Source organism: Carassius carassius, chromosome 25 (assembly GCF_963082965.1).
Source record: "Carassius carassius chromosome 25, fCarCar2.1, whole genome shotgun sequence".
Classification (NCBI taxonomy): domain Eukaryota; kingdom Metazoa; phylum Chordata; class Actinopteri; order Cypriniformes; family Cyprinidae; genus Carassius; species Carassius carassius.
The window spans coordinates 31,867,084-31,880,463 of record NC_081779.1 but is presented as its reverse complement, the minus strand read 5'-3'; the positions used below and the strand labels follow the sequence as shown (position 1 = coordinate 31,880,463).

The following is a 13,380-nucleotide window of genomic DNA, read 5'->3' as shown; positions in this document are numbered from 1 at the left end:
GAACGACGCCTTGTGGTGCCATCCCAAAGAAGTTCAAAATCACACTCACGGACCTTCTCCTGGACTGTGCCCAGCTGGTGGAATGACCTCCCAATCTTAATTCGTACAGCTGAATCTTTACTCATTTTCAAGAAACATCTAAAGACTCATCTTTTTCGCCTACACTTAACCAACTTACACTAGCACTTTTCCTTTTCTTGTCTTTTAATTTTATATATATAAAAAAAAAAAAAAAAACCTACTTATGCGTTCTATACTAGACTGAGACTTGTCATGGCACTTGTATACTGTTGTTGTTCTCTTGTTGACCTGACTGCTTCTATTGTTCTCATTTGTAAGTCGCTTTGGATAAAAGCGTCTGCTAAATGATTAAATGTAAATGTAATCATCAATCATAACTCCAAGGCTTCTAGCTGTTTTTGAAGGAGTTATGGTTGATGTGCCTAACTTGATGGTGAAATTGTGATGAAACGATGGGTTTGCTGGAATCACAAGCAGTTCTGTCTTGGCAAGGTTGAGTTGAAGGTGGTGGTCCATCATCCAGGAAGAAATGTCTGTTAGACAAGCTGAGATGCGAATAGCTACCGTCGGATCATCAGGATGGAATGAGAGGTAGAGTTGAGTGTCATCAGCATAACAGTGGTATGAAAAGCCATGTTTCTGAATGACAGAACCTAATGATGCCATGTAGACAGAGAAGAGAAGTGGTCCAAGAACTGAGCCCTGAGGCACCCCAGTAGTTAGATGTTAGGTCTTGGACACCTCACCTCTCCAAGATACTTTGAAGGACCTATCTGATAGGTAAGACTCAAACCATTGAAGTGTGGTTCCTGAGATGCCTTTTGTCAGTAGGGTTGATAGGAGGATCTGGTGGTTAACCGTGTCAAAAGCAGCGGACAGATCAAGCAGGATAAGTACTGAAGATTTGGATTCTGCTCTTGCCAGTCTTAGAGCTTCAACAACTGAGAGGAAGGCAGTCTCAGTTGAATGTCCACTTCTGAAGCCAGATTGTTTTCGTCCAGGAGGTTGTTGTGTGTGAGAAATGTAGAGACTTGGTTGAACACAGCTCGTTCAAGTGTTCATGCAATGAAAGGAAGAAGGGAAACTGGTCTGTAGTTCTCTAAAAAAGATGGGTTGAGGTTTGGGATGAGGGAAAAATACCAGTGTGGAGGGATGTGTTGATGATGTGAGTGAGTGCAGGTACAACTTCAGGAGAAATGGCTTGAATGAGATGAGATGGAATAGGATCAAGCAGTTATAACACAGCAGTGTTTGTAATGATAATAATGAGCTATTTTGTGCACTCTGTCATGGCCCTGGAGCTTGGTCACGGCTGACTGTACTCTTGCTCAGGAACATCATGAGCTGCTCTAGAACCCCTGCTGACAACTCAGGAGCAGCCTTTTGAAGTGCATCACAGAATAAACACCAAAAATACTTAGCTTTGAATTAAACTCCTGCAAAAACAAAGTTTTGATCAGTTTTACTCCGATCAATCAATTTACAGCTCGAGCAGCTCTCAGATTTAAATCATCTTTAGTCTTTCTACATACGTTTACTCTGCTATCATTTCTATATATATATATATATATATATATAAAACAAATGCAACAAGGTAACTTTAATAGTAATTTTATGGTGCTTAAGCCATTGGCTCCATGTTTCATATAATCAACCAGCAAGCAGTGAAGAACGCAGGAAAACAGAAGCATGACACACCAAACATTAAAGACACTTCTTTATTCAGTTGACTTCTTGACTTCTAAAAGCATCAAGTGGCTTGAGTTCACAATCTGTATCATGTGAACACTGCAGATGTCTATAAAGTACACGGCCCACCGTTTCCCCTCAGGATCTTTTAACACCCGTCACACAGAAACTGCTGGCCTTTCCTCTCACTACTTGATAAACACACAGAATCCTAACCCTACATGCAGATTCTGCACCTGAGGGTAACAGCTCTTACAGCATCGACTTCCTCAGTGACGTCTGTTAAACATGTCAGAACACAGCTGAACATCAGCATGACACACACACACACACACACACACACACACACACACACACACACACACACACACACACACACACGTGGAGAGGGTTAGAGACAGAACATTAGATCGGCTGAAGCTCACGTTACACATCAGAACAACAACGGGACAGGTTCAATCTTATTTTATTTTCATATCAATGGAAAAATATAACCTCATACAAACATCTGATTTCGGTCCATTCTTTTTTAAAAAGCTTGGTGAATGACTCCAATTAAGTGCCGCAAGGAAAGAAAAGAAAAAAATAACCAAAGCACATCAATGCAAATCAGATTGTGACATCGTTGACGTGTTTATTCGCGTCTTCTACATATTCACACACAATAAGCTCAAGTCCATTGGTATCCACATGGATTTGGCACTCAATTTCCTGCAAAACAAGTGAAGCAGAATAAAGGAGGAAGTGGAAGTGTTTAATTCCTGCAGCCCTGAACATGGATGGCTCTGCATGAACTCTGTCTTCTCTGTCCAGGGCAGGAGAGAGCTCCTCTGTCTGAGCCAGCCACACTAACAATTAGATTTGTACTTTATTTTTTTTAAAGGGGGGGGGGGGGGGGGTGTATATAGCGCAGCAATGTAGTTTGAGAAAGCCGGATGAGCGCTCTGCGCCGGATCGCCCGAGTGCTGCCCATCCCTGACCACTAGCCGCTCTCCTATGTTTACATAAGTGCATCTCACGCAATCTGCAAACCAGATATTGATCATGTTTATTTATTATTGGTTGAAATAGTCAGAGGGGAAGTGGAGACAGTGACCCCCTCCGTTCATTCACACACTCACACTCCAGTCACGCCATTACAAACTCCAGCAGCATCACTTCCTTCTGGATTTCTGACAGATGATTGTGTAACAGATGACCTCTGCAGACATCGAGACTGCACTAGCTCCTCAAAGAGAGCATGAGGGGGTCAGGAACAGTTTATTAGAGGGGTCAGAGGGCTTGATGAGGTGAAGGTGGTGGGTCGCTGGCAGCTGCTGGATTGAACTCTGAATGTGGTGTGATGTCTCTCTCTCATTCTCTCTCTCTCTCTCTCTCACTCATTCTCAGACACTCATCAGCGCACACGTCACTTCTGCTTTGACGTCTATGTGTAAAAGACAGAAGAAACCTCAGTGGGTTTGATTTCCATTATTCTTGGTAGAATTTCCACGGCCGGTGATCTAAAAACAAACCAAAAGAACACAAGGATGAGTATAAGAACATTGTGTTTGAACATTTGTCCTGGTGTAAACAGGTCTTTATTGCTCCTCTGTTTTCATAGAAAAGTGTGTTGTCCTCAGAGCGATAAGATTTGCCTGTTAATGAACAGCAGTTAATGTGTCATTCAGGACACCTCTGCTTAAACAACAGGGTTTTCTCTTCTGTCACACCACTAACAAAAGAGCCATGCTTTGGGTCACAAGCCCAGACAAAAAAATTTACATGATTAAAGAGCAATGATGAGAAATAGCAGCATTTAGAGAGTCCAGTGTGTTTTCACTAAGCCTTCAGAGTGGTCACATGACATGCAGCGCCTGTGTGGACAGGACAGGGGTCACATGTAGAGGACAGTGGTCTGGTGTGGACAGGGGTCACAAGTAGAGGACAGTGGTCTGGTGTGGACAGGACAAGGGTCACATGTAGAGGACAGTGGTCTGGTGTGGACAGGACAGGGGTCTGGTGTGGACAGGACAGGGCTCACATGTAGAGGACTGGGTCTGGTGTGGACAGGACAGGGGTCACATGTAGAGGACAGGGGTCTGGTGTGGACAGGTTAGGGGTCACATGTAGAGGACTGGGTCTGGTGTGGACAGGTCAGGGCTCACATGTAGAGGACTGGGTCTGGTGTGGACAGGTCAGGGGTCACATGTAGAGGACAGTGGTCTGGTGTGGACAGGACAGGGGTCACATGTAGAGGACAGTGGTCTGGTGTGGACAGGACAGGGGTCTGGTGTGGATAGGACAGGGGTCACATGTAGAGGACAGGGGTCTGGTGTGGACAGGACAGGGGTCACATGTAGAGGACAGTGGTCTGTGTGGACAGGTCAGGGGTCACATGTAGAGGACAGTGGTCTGGTGTGGACAGGTCAGGGGTCACATGTAGAGGACAGTGGTCTGGTGTGGACAGGACAGGGGTCACATGTAGAGGACCGGGGTCTGGTGTGGACAGGACAGGGGTCACATGTAGAGGACAGTGGTCTGGTGTGGACAGGGCTCACACGTAGAGGACAGTGGTCTAGTGTGGACAGGACAGGGGTCACATGTAGAGGACAGGGGTCTGGTGTGGACAGGACAGGGGTCACATGTAGAGGACAGTGGTCTGGTGTGGACAGGACAGGGTCACATGTAGAGGACAGTGGTCTGGTGTGGACAGGACAGGGTCACATGTAGAGGACAGGGGTCTGGTGTGGATGGGTCAGGGGTCACATGTAGAGGACAGGGGTCTGGTGTGGACAGGACAGGGGTCACATGTAGAGGACAGTGGTCTGTGTGGACAGGACAGGGGTCACATGTAGAGGACAGTGGTCTGGTGTGGACAGGACAGGGTCACATGTAGAGGACAGTGGTCTGGTGTGGACAGGACAGGGGTCTGGTGTGGACAGGTCAGGGGTCACATGTAGAGGACAGTGGTCTGGTGTGGATAGGACAGGGGTCACATGTAGAGGACAGTGGTCTGGTGTGGACAGGTCAGGGGTCACATGTAGAGGACAGTGGTCTGGTGTGGATAGGACAGGGGTCACATGTAGAGGACAGTGGTCTGGTGTGGACAGGACAGGGGTCACATGTAGAGGACAGTGGTCTAGTGTGGACAGGGTGTAGAGGACAGAGGTCTGGTGTGGACAGGACAGGGGTCAGATGTAGAGGACAGGGGTCTGGTGTGGACAGGACAGGGTCACATGTAGAGGACGGTGGTCTGGTGTGGACAGGGTCACACATGTAGAGGACAGTGGTCTGGTGTGGACAGGACAGGGTCACACATGTAGACGACGGGTCTGGTGTGGACAGGACAGGGGTCACATGTAGAGGACAGTGGTCTGGTGTGGACAGGACAGGGGTCTGGTGTGGATGGATCAGGGGTCACATGTAGAGGACAGTGGTCTGTGTGGACAGGACAGGGTCACACATGTAGAGGACAGGGGTCTGGTGTGGACAGGACAGGGTCACACATGTAGACGACAGGTCTGGTGTGGACAGGACAGGGGTCACATGTAGAGGACAGTGGTCTGGTGTGGACAGGACAGGGTCACATGTAGAGGACAGTGGTCTGGTGTGGACAGGACAGGGGTCTGGTGTGGATGGGTCAGGGTCACACATGTAGAGGACAGGGGTCTGGTGTGGACAGGTCAGGGGTCACATGTAGATGACAGTGATCTGTGTGGACAGGACAGGGTCACACATGTAGAGGACAGGGGTCTGGTGTGGACAGGTCAGGGGTCACATGTAGAGGACAGTGGTCTGGTGTGGACAGGGGTCTGGTGTGGACAGGGTCACACATGTAGACGACAGTGGTCTGGTGTGGACAGGACAGGGGTCACATGTAGAGGACAGTGGTCTGGTGTGGACAGGACAGGGTCACATGTAGAGGACATTGGTCTGGTGTGGACAGGACAGGGGTCTGGTGTGGATGGGTCAGGGGTCACATGTAGAGGACAGTGGTCTGTGTGGACAGGACAGGGTCACACATGTAGAGGACAGTGGTCTGGTGTGGACAGGACAAGGGTCACATGTAGAGGACAGTGGTCTGGTGTGGACAGGACAGGGTTACATGTAGAGGACATTGGTCTGGTGTGGACAGGACAGGGGTCTGGTGTGGATGGGTCAGGGGTCACATGTAGAGGACAGTGGTCTGTGTGGACAGGACAGGGTCACACATGTAGAGGACAGGGGTCTGGTGTGGACAGGTTAGGGGTCACATGTAGAGGACTGGGTCTGGTGTGGACAGGTCAGGGGTCACATGTAGAGGACAGGGGTCTGGTGTGGACAGGTCAGGGATCACATGTAGAGGACCGGGGTCTGGTGTGGACAGGTCAGGGGTCACATGTAGAGGACAGGGGTCTGGTGTGGACAGGTCAGGGATCACATGTAGAGGACAGGGGTCTGGTGTGGACAGGACAGGGTTACATGTAGAGGACATTGGTCTGGTGTGGACAGGGGTCTGGTGTGGATGGGTCAGGGGTCACATGTAGAGGACAGTGGTCTGTGTGGACAGGACAGGGTCACACATGTAGAGGACAGGGGTCTGGTGTGGACAGGTTAGGGGTCACATGTAGAGGACTGGGTCTGGTGTGGACAGGTCAGGGGTCACATGTAGAGGACAGGGGTCTGGTGTGGACAGGTCAGGGATCACATGTAGAGGACCGGGGTCTGGTGTGGACAGGTCAGGGGTCACATGTAGAGGACAGGGGTCTGGTGTGGACAGGTTAGGGGTCACATGTAGAGGACTGGGTCTGGTGTGGACAGGTCAGGGGTCACATGTAGAGGACTGGGTCTGGTGTGGACAGGTCAGGGGTCACATGTAGAGGACAGGGGTCTGGTGTGGACAGGACAGGGGTCACACGTCCTCTGTTTGGTCTGGACAGGTGTGGGGAGATGTATGAGAAGACACATACCAAGCCTGGCTCTTCAGCTTGCGGAGCTCCTTCGTGGCCCACGTGGCTAAGGTCTTGGTCTTGCTAGTCTTGGACCTCCGGCCTTCAGACAGAAGATCGTTGATCTGAGGACGAACCTCCACCAGCTTCATCACATCTTTGCCAAAGGTTGTGCACAGGTCACTTTACAGAGAGGAAGAAAAGGAAGTGTCAACTTCATGATGTGCCAGAGCACTGAACAACCCAATGCCTTGTGTCCACACCACAGCAGGAAACTGATGAACTGAAGCTCAGACTAACCTACTGTAAACTGTTACTGTACAAAAGACATTTCTCAGAACACTACCTTTAATGTTCCCGCAAAAACATCTGATGTTCACAGTTCAAGACAAATGCAAATACATTGGTTTCTTCACCGTAACACGTCTAATCTGAGCTAGCTAATGTGTTTAACAGATCTGCAGAAACCTCCAGAATTACAGCTCCAGCAGTAGTTTTAATAGTGAAGCACTATTAGTTTTCGTTCAGTACCGGTTGGTTAATCTGGATTGACCAGTGCGGGAGGTAAATTGAGTCGACCTCCAGAGGAAGGTGTTCACTAAGACAGATGTTCTTACCCTATGAGGCCAACAGCATTAGCAACAACTCCATCGGATCGGTCCTCATCCTCAGCAATGTGGTGAATGAAAGACAAGATAAACTCAACACGAGGCTGTACCAGCATTACATCAGCTGCATGAGAGAAACACAGGGCTTTAACAGGAATCCATCTCCAGATCACAGTTATGAAATCAGGTCCAGCTGAACTTACGGTGCACGTTCTCCTGGTCTCCCTTCAAGCCCTGGATGATCCCGGTGTAGGCCTCCAGACAGCCCTCTCGCAGCTCGTTCAGATAGTCCACCATATCATAGTCCGTCTGCAAGACAGCACAAGTCTGGCTTCACTTCCAGCAGTTTGAAAATAAACAGGTTTCATTGTCACAAAAACCTCATGTGTAGCAGCCACTACCAGTGGATCAACACGTGTACTGTAATGCTTTATTGAGTGTTGTTCTGCACGCTTAATAAACTACAGCTAGTCCAAAATGCTGGACTAGAACCAGGAAGCATGACCATATTATCCCGGTCCTGTCAACACTGCACTGGCTCCCTATCAAACAGTGTAAACATGTCTCTACAGGTGCAGTCAGACATGATCTGCTGTACACGGAGGGTTTCTGACAGGTGCAGTCTGGGAACAGACGTGTCGGGGCAGTGCTGCTCACCTTGTCCACCTGAGCCTGTGAGGCCTGCTGCAGAGTGTCCAGCACAATGTCCAGGTACTTCTTGAACTCCCCACCAATGGCCAAAGCAATATCCCCAAACACAGACAGGATCTGAGGTTTCACAGACCGGTGCACGTTCTCGTTCTGCAAACACATGCAGTTAAAAATAAAGAGAGATCTGCATACAGTTACACTGCTGCTTTTACAGTGGGACAAAACCTAAAATAAAGCTAAAAATAAAAAACCTTACACAACTCCCTCACTTGTTTTATTATTGCATCAAACTGTTGATTCTATAAATTAAAACATACATTTGTTTTTGATCTAATTAGAGGTGATATTATGCCACAGTATATGATACTATACACAAATACAATTAAAAGAGCAAACCTGTGTGTGTGTTAATTTCATTGTGTTCATTGTAAATGCACTATTCTTATTTATCTGTGTTATCAGGGGTTAAAAGAACGAGCCAATACAACAGTGCAGTCTAACCCCGTTTAACTCCAACTCACCTGACTCTAGTGTTAAAACATTTTAGGATCATTTCTAGATTTTAGGTTTCCGTTTATAGTCTTTTGGTAAATCTGAGATCACTTCATCTTGTTTTTCAACAGTGTTCACTCCGCTGTATGGATATCATTTCTAGGGCTGTTCTGTCACTATTATTATTTTATATATATTAGATTTTAGTAAGTGTTAGACTGGTATTCAGTAATGCAATAGATCACGGTAATGAAGGTGCACGATATTGTTATCGTGGACACTTCTAAATACTTTGAATAAAAATTTGGAATGCATTAAGAATACTTTTCCCATTAACTGGTCAAAATGCACAACAGCGCTCTATGCTGCTTGAAAGAGTGTGTTCTGATGTAAACGAGCACACATGAGACGCACTGAATGAAAGCACATTCTCTCTCTGACAGCAGATGGCGCTAAACTGCAGCCGTGTCCCTTTAAACCCCATAAATATAGCAGCTGCTATTTAATAGATTTAAACAGCCATTCAGATTTGTGTTATTCACTATGTTCATCACAGAGCCAGATACTTAAATATTTAGACTTAATAGGCCATTTATTTTCTAACTTTTTTCCATTTTCATCTGGACTACAACATGCTGGAGATATTGTTTGAAAGTTTTTTAATTATTGTTCATTCACACTTTACTTTAGGGCTTCATTAGTTAATATAAACTGGCAATGAAAAATTCTTCTGAACATTCGTTAATCTTATGTATTCCAATATTTAATAACATGTTTTATTTAATGTGCTAACATGAACCAAGACCAGTATTTTATTAACAAAAATTAATAACTTCTGTAGCAAATGTAGCTATTGCTCATTGTGAATGGTAATGGTTAAGTAATGAGGTCTTATTGTAAAGTGATATCTAAAGTTACTTAGTGAAGTTGTTTAACCTGTTATACTGTATTATGAACACTTTTTAAAACAAATTTTAATACGGTGATAAAAGCATAAACAATTAATCACAACAGGAGAATCTGATACTGGCATATTACTAGTATGTGTCCATGCTGCATTCCTCTCATGTGTATGGTCCGTCTGTCCTGTGAGTCACAAACAGGAAGCTCGCAGTATCAGAGTACTGGATTTCTGCTCAGTCTGACTGCAAGACACACTTGTGGAGGATTTGTGATATCAAATGCACACAATGAGCGCTCTTGGTCACAAACTCCTCTCTGCTCAGTTTCCTCCAGCTCTTTCATCAGTTTGGAGTGTCGTCCTGATCCAAATACCTTCCACTACTTACTAACAGACTTCACTGTGCTTCTAGGCATTGATAAAGCCTATGAGACCTGTGCCTGTTCACACCTTTATCCTGGAGATCTTTTGTCAGTGCTTGCCACCCAAATCTGACAGCTGTCTTCAGTTGCTCTACCAAGGACTGAGCTGTTTTCATGCTGATCACTGCTGAAAGTCACATGGCTCTGTGAGATACACCTGATTGAGTTTACAAGTCATTTTTAGGAGGGAAGTGATCCTTTTTCCAACTGTGATTCTGTTTTAAATTTGTTTCTGACATGGTGTCTTATGTCTTATTGGATGTTAAATAAAGCTGATAAAACCGAAACTGTGTCGGCTCTAAACCTTCCATACCTCATCCTTTCAGCCCTCACAGTAAATCTCATCTGATTATGTTTGGACGAGGATGTGATCACTTACGCCCAGGTTCTCCAGCAGCAGCTGCATGATTTCGTCACAGTGAGGCAGGATGTTGGCCATCAGCGCTCGACACAGATCACACACCAGCCCGACCGCAGCCAGACACACCTGCACACACACACACCATCATCTGAATAACTGCTGGGTTATTACACATTAATCTGATGATCTGAATGCGTGCAGTTAGTCCACAAACAAGCAGAAGTGTCACTAGCCTCCCAGAGGAAGCACACGTCTTCTCAGATAGTGTATGAGCTGTAGAGTCCCGCAATGTCCAGTGTGGCCACACGTGACCGCTGGGTCGGCACACACCGGGTGAAGAGGACTCGGTTTCTCTCTGATGAGGTAAAATCCTGAGCTGTCTGAGCTCAGAGCAGCAGGAGGAACAATCATCAAACGCCAGCTTCAGCCCAGCATTACCTGATACTCTGCGTAGTTCTTCAGTCCGATGACCAGGAAAGGCTTAAAGGCTTCCATGTACTTCAAGAAATCACTGCCCAAAACTGTGTGAGGAAGAGATTTAGATTCATTCAGTAGACATCCACAGCTGTGAAAAACACTGTCCAGACACTGAGAGGCTTAAATTTGAAGGACTCCATGTGACTGAGGGTGCTTTCACACTAGCACTTTTGGTGCGCACCCGTGTTCGATTGATGTCAGAGTTCGGTTCGTTTGGATGATGTGAACGCTGTCTTCTGTACTCGGATGCGCACCCGCGAACCGTACCCGAGTCTGCTTAAAAACGGTGGTCTGGGGTACACTTCATGTGAACTCTGGTACGGTTCGCTGCTTATGTGAACGCAATCCTACCAAATCGCGGAAGTGAAGCGCTTTTAATGATAAATTATTTGATGAAAATGTGTGTTTGTGTGTGTGTTTCACTCACTTTCCTGATGAGCGTGACTGACGCGCTGCAAGCAGAGAGCTGTACATCTCATTTATGTTCGCCTTCAACGTTCTTTAGAGCATTTTCAGTACATTCGTAAGATAGATGCAAGTGCCGTTATGTACCGAAGCTTTATAAACAAAACGAACGGTTTAAAACCGTAATACATTAAAGTGCAGAGAGTAATGTTATGCATTTGCCGCCTTCTCCTGCGCTGTCGTTACCAAGCAACGGGGTAAACAGCTGCTGGCTTGATGACGCAAGCGAACCGCGGTTCGGACTCAAATATTATAATATGAACACAGTCCAGCGGGGGCAGGGGGAGGGGGGAGCACCCGAACTCGGGTTCGGACCAGGCAAGTGAACCAAGTGTGGAAGCACCCTAAATCTAGTCCTGAACATATCTATTGTGTTGGAAGATTCATTTGAATTAGGGATGTCAATTTTCAATCATTTCCATGATCGATCGTCGTTTAAATTAATAAATCAATGCTATTATGCCATTAAAAAAAAAAACTCCAGTACTCTTTCATTTAAACCAGTACACTTCTGTATAGGGCTGGGCCACATGAGCAACACTTCATCTCTATATTTTTTGGCTGATTTGCAGGATACAGTAGCCTATATCTCTCAGCATTTTGTATTTGGATTAAACAAAAAGTGAATGTAAGCATGTAGGCATACATTATGTACAAAAATGGGTTAAATTACATTACATTGTAACATTGCAATCTAAAAAAAAAAAAAAAAGCAGAAGTTCAAGTTACTAAACTAAAAATGAAAGAAGAAAAAAAGACTAATTGAGTAAAAAGGCTACTTTGATTAACCCATTAAACTTTATAGTTAGTGCTCTCGTACAAATACACGTGTAGGTTTAAAATTCTACAGGTCACATTTATTGTAAAACTACAAATATTTCAGCAGAATGTATAGTTTAGTCAGAGTAATTGCACTGCTATTTCAGATCGGATGACCTCTTCATCGGTTGCTTGTTTTGAATTCTGCGCGTGGACCGAGGAGTCACTAGATTGAGTAGTTTGCTTAAAGGTCTGTAAAACATTTCCAGCTGGAGTTAATGCAGACCACTTCAGATCACATTACCGTATTTTTCGGAACATAAGTCGCATCAGTCCAAAAATATGTCATGATGAGGAAAACAAATCGCACTGGACTATAAGTCGCATTTATTTAGAACCAAGAGAAAACATTAGCGTGTACAGTGCGTTACCGTGTCTTCAGTGTAGACTACAGGAGCACTGAGCAGCATAGAGCGCCCTCTCACGGCTGGAGACGGTAAGGTTTTCTCTTAGTTCATTTCTCTCGGTTCATGTCAAATTAATTGTGATAAGTCGCACCTGACTATATGTTGCAGGACCATGAAAAAAAGTGCGACTTATAGTCCGGAAAATACGGTAATACACTTTTAGCAGTGTTTCTCTCTCTATACACACACACACAAACGTTTCTTGTTTGATAATTTTATGATAATAGTTTACTAATATAATAATAAATATATATAATGCATAATATTAATTAGGGATGCACCGGTTGACCAGCCATAAATCGGTTTTTGGTCTTTTTTTCGGCCGATTTTCCCGGAAGGGTTAGGGACTACATTGTAATCATTCGTTATCATGTCGTTTGTGTGGAAGTGTTTCTAAATCTGTGCGCAGGACACTGGAAGTGCAGAGCTACATGTTTGAGGCACAGAAGCAGGAAGTGATCAGCCGCTGGTGTACTGGTGTACAAAATAAGAGTCCCATTCCTGCTCACTAAAGCTGCACGAGCGGAGACAGTGAAGAGATGTTCAGATCAACTTCTCACGTGGGGAATGAGAAACCAAACACTAAACTGTGACAAAACTGAAATGCTTTTTTGTGAAGTAGAACTTGCAAACATGTTTAAAAAGCCAGAAGTAAACGTCAGTTAATAATTTTTTTTTTACCTTAAAATTACATCGACTTAATTTGATTTAGAAATCACCTGCTGTAGCACACTGAAAAAAACTGTTTCATTCATCCAATTAAATCATTTTAGGGTAATGATCTATATTTTTTACTTGAGACAATAGTTATTTATTTTTCATCTGCTCAAGTAAAAAAATATTGATGTCAATCATTACCCTCATTTTTGTTTTTATTGGATGAATTAAATACTTTTCGCATCTAAGTTTTATTCCCACCAACATTATTTGATTTTAAAATTTTGGATTAATGTATTTATATAGCATACTTTTATTTAGTCTCACTGGTAAAGACCTTTTTCTTAATTTAAAACCAAATGTAAAACTAAAACAAATACTGAACGCTGATTAAGAAACCTCTTATTGAATGTGTGTTGATTGTGTTGTTTGGTCTGTAGAACGATGCAGCTATTGCCTTTAATTTCACACGGTTACAGTTAATCTTTTCATTTAAGGCC

General features: G+C 44.8%; 1 protein-coding gene and 1 non-coding gene across 2 annotated transcripts in view; both read right to left on the bottom strand.

Moving 5' to 3' along the window:
• Positions 1–2,160: 2,160 nt before the first annotated feature.
• Positions 2,161–13,380, bottom strand: part of LOC132104568 (importin subunit beta-1-like) — a 28,645-nt gene continuing 17,425 nt past the window's right edge. Inside the window, exons 16-22 of the mRNA XM_059510133.1 lie at positions 10,494–10,576; positions 10,074–10,181; positions 7,886–8,029; positions 7,432–7,537; positions 7,238–7,352; positions 6,642–6,803; positions 2,161–3,212 (exon numbers count right to left, since the gene is read on the bottom strand). Coding sequence (XP_059366116.1) covers position 3,212; positions 6,642–6,803; positions 7,238–7,352; positions 7,432–7,537; positions 7,886–8,029; positions 10,074–10,181; positions 10,494–10,576 — 719 coding nt within the window. The 3' untranslated portion in view covers positions 2,161–3,211. The remainder of the gene's footprint in view (positions 3,213–6,641; positions 6,804–7,237; positions 7,353–7,431; positions 7,538–7,885; positions 8,030–10,073; positions 10,182–10,493; positions 10,577–13,380) is intronic.
• Positions 10,327–10,468, bottom strand: LOC132104921 (small nucleolar RNA SNORA79). The gene has a single exon (XR_009423638.1). It is a non-coding gene; the product is annotated as a small nucleolar RNA SNORA79 (small nucleolar RNA).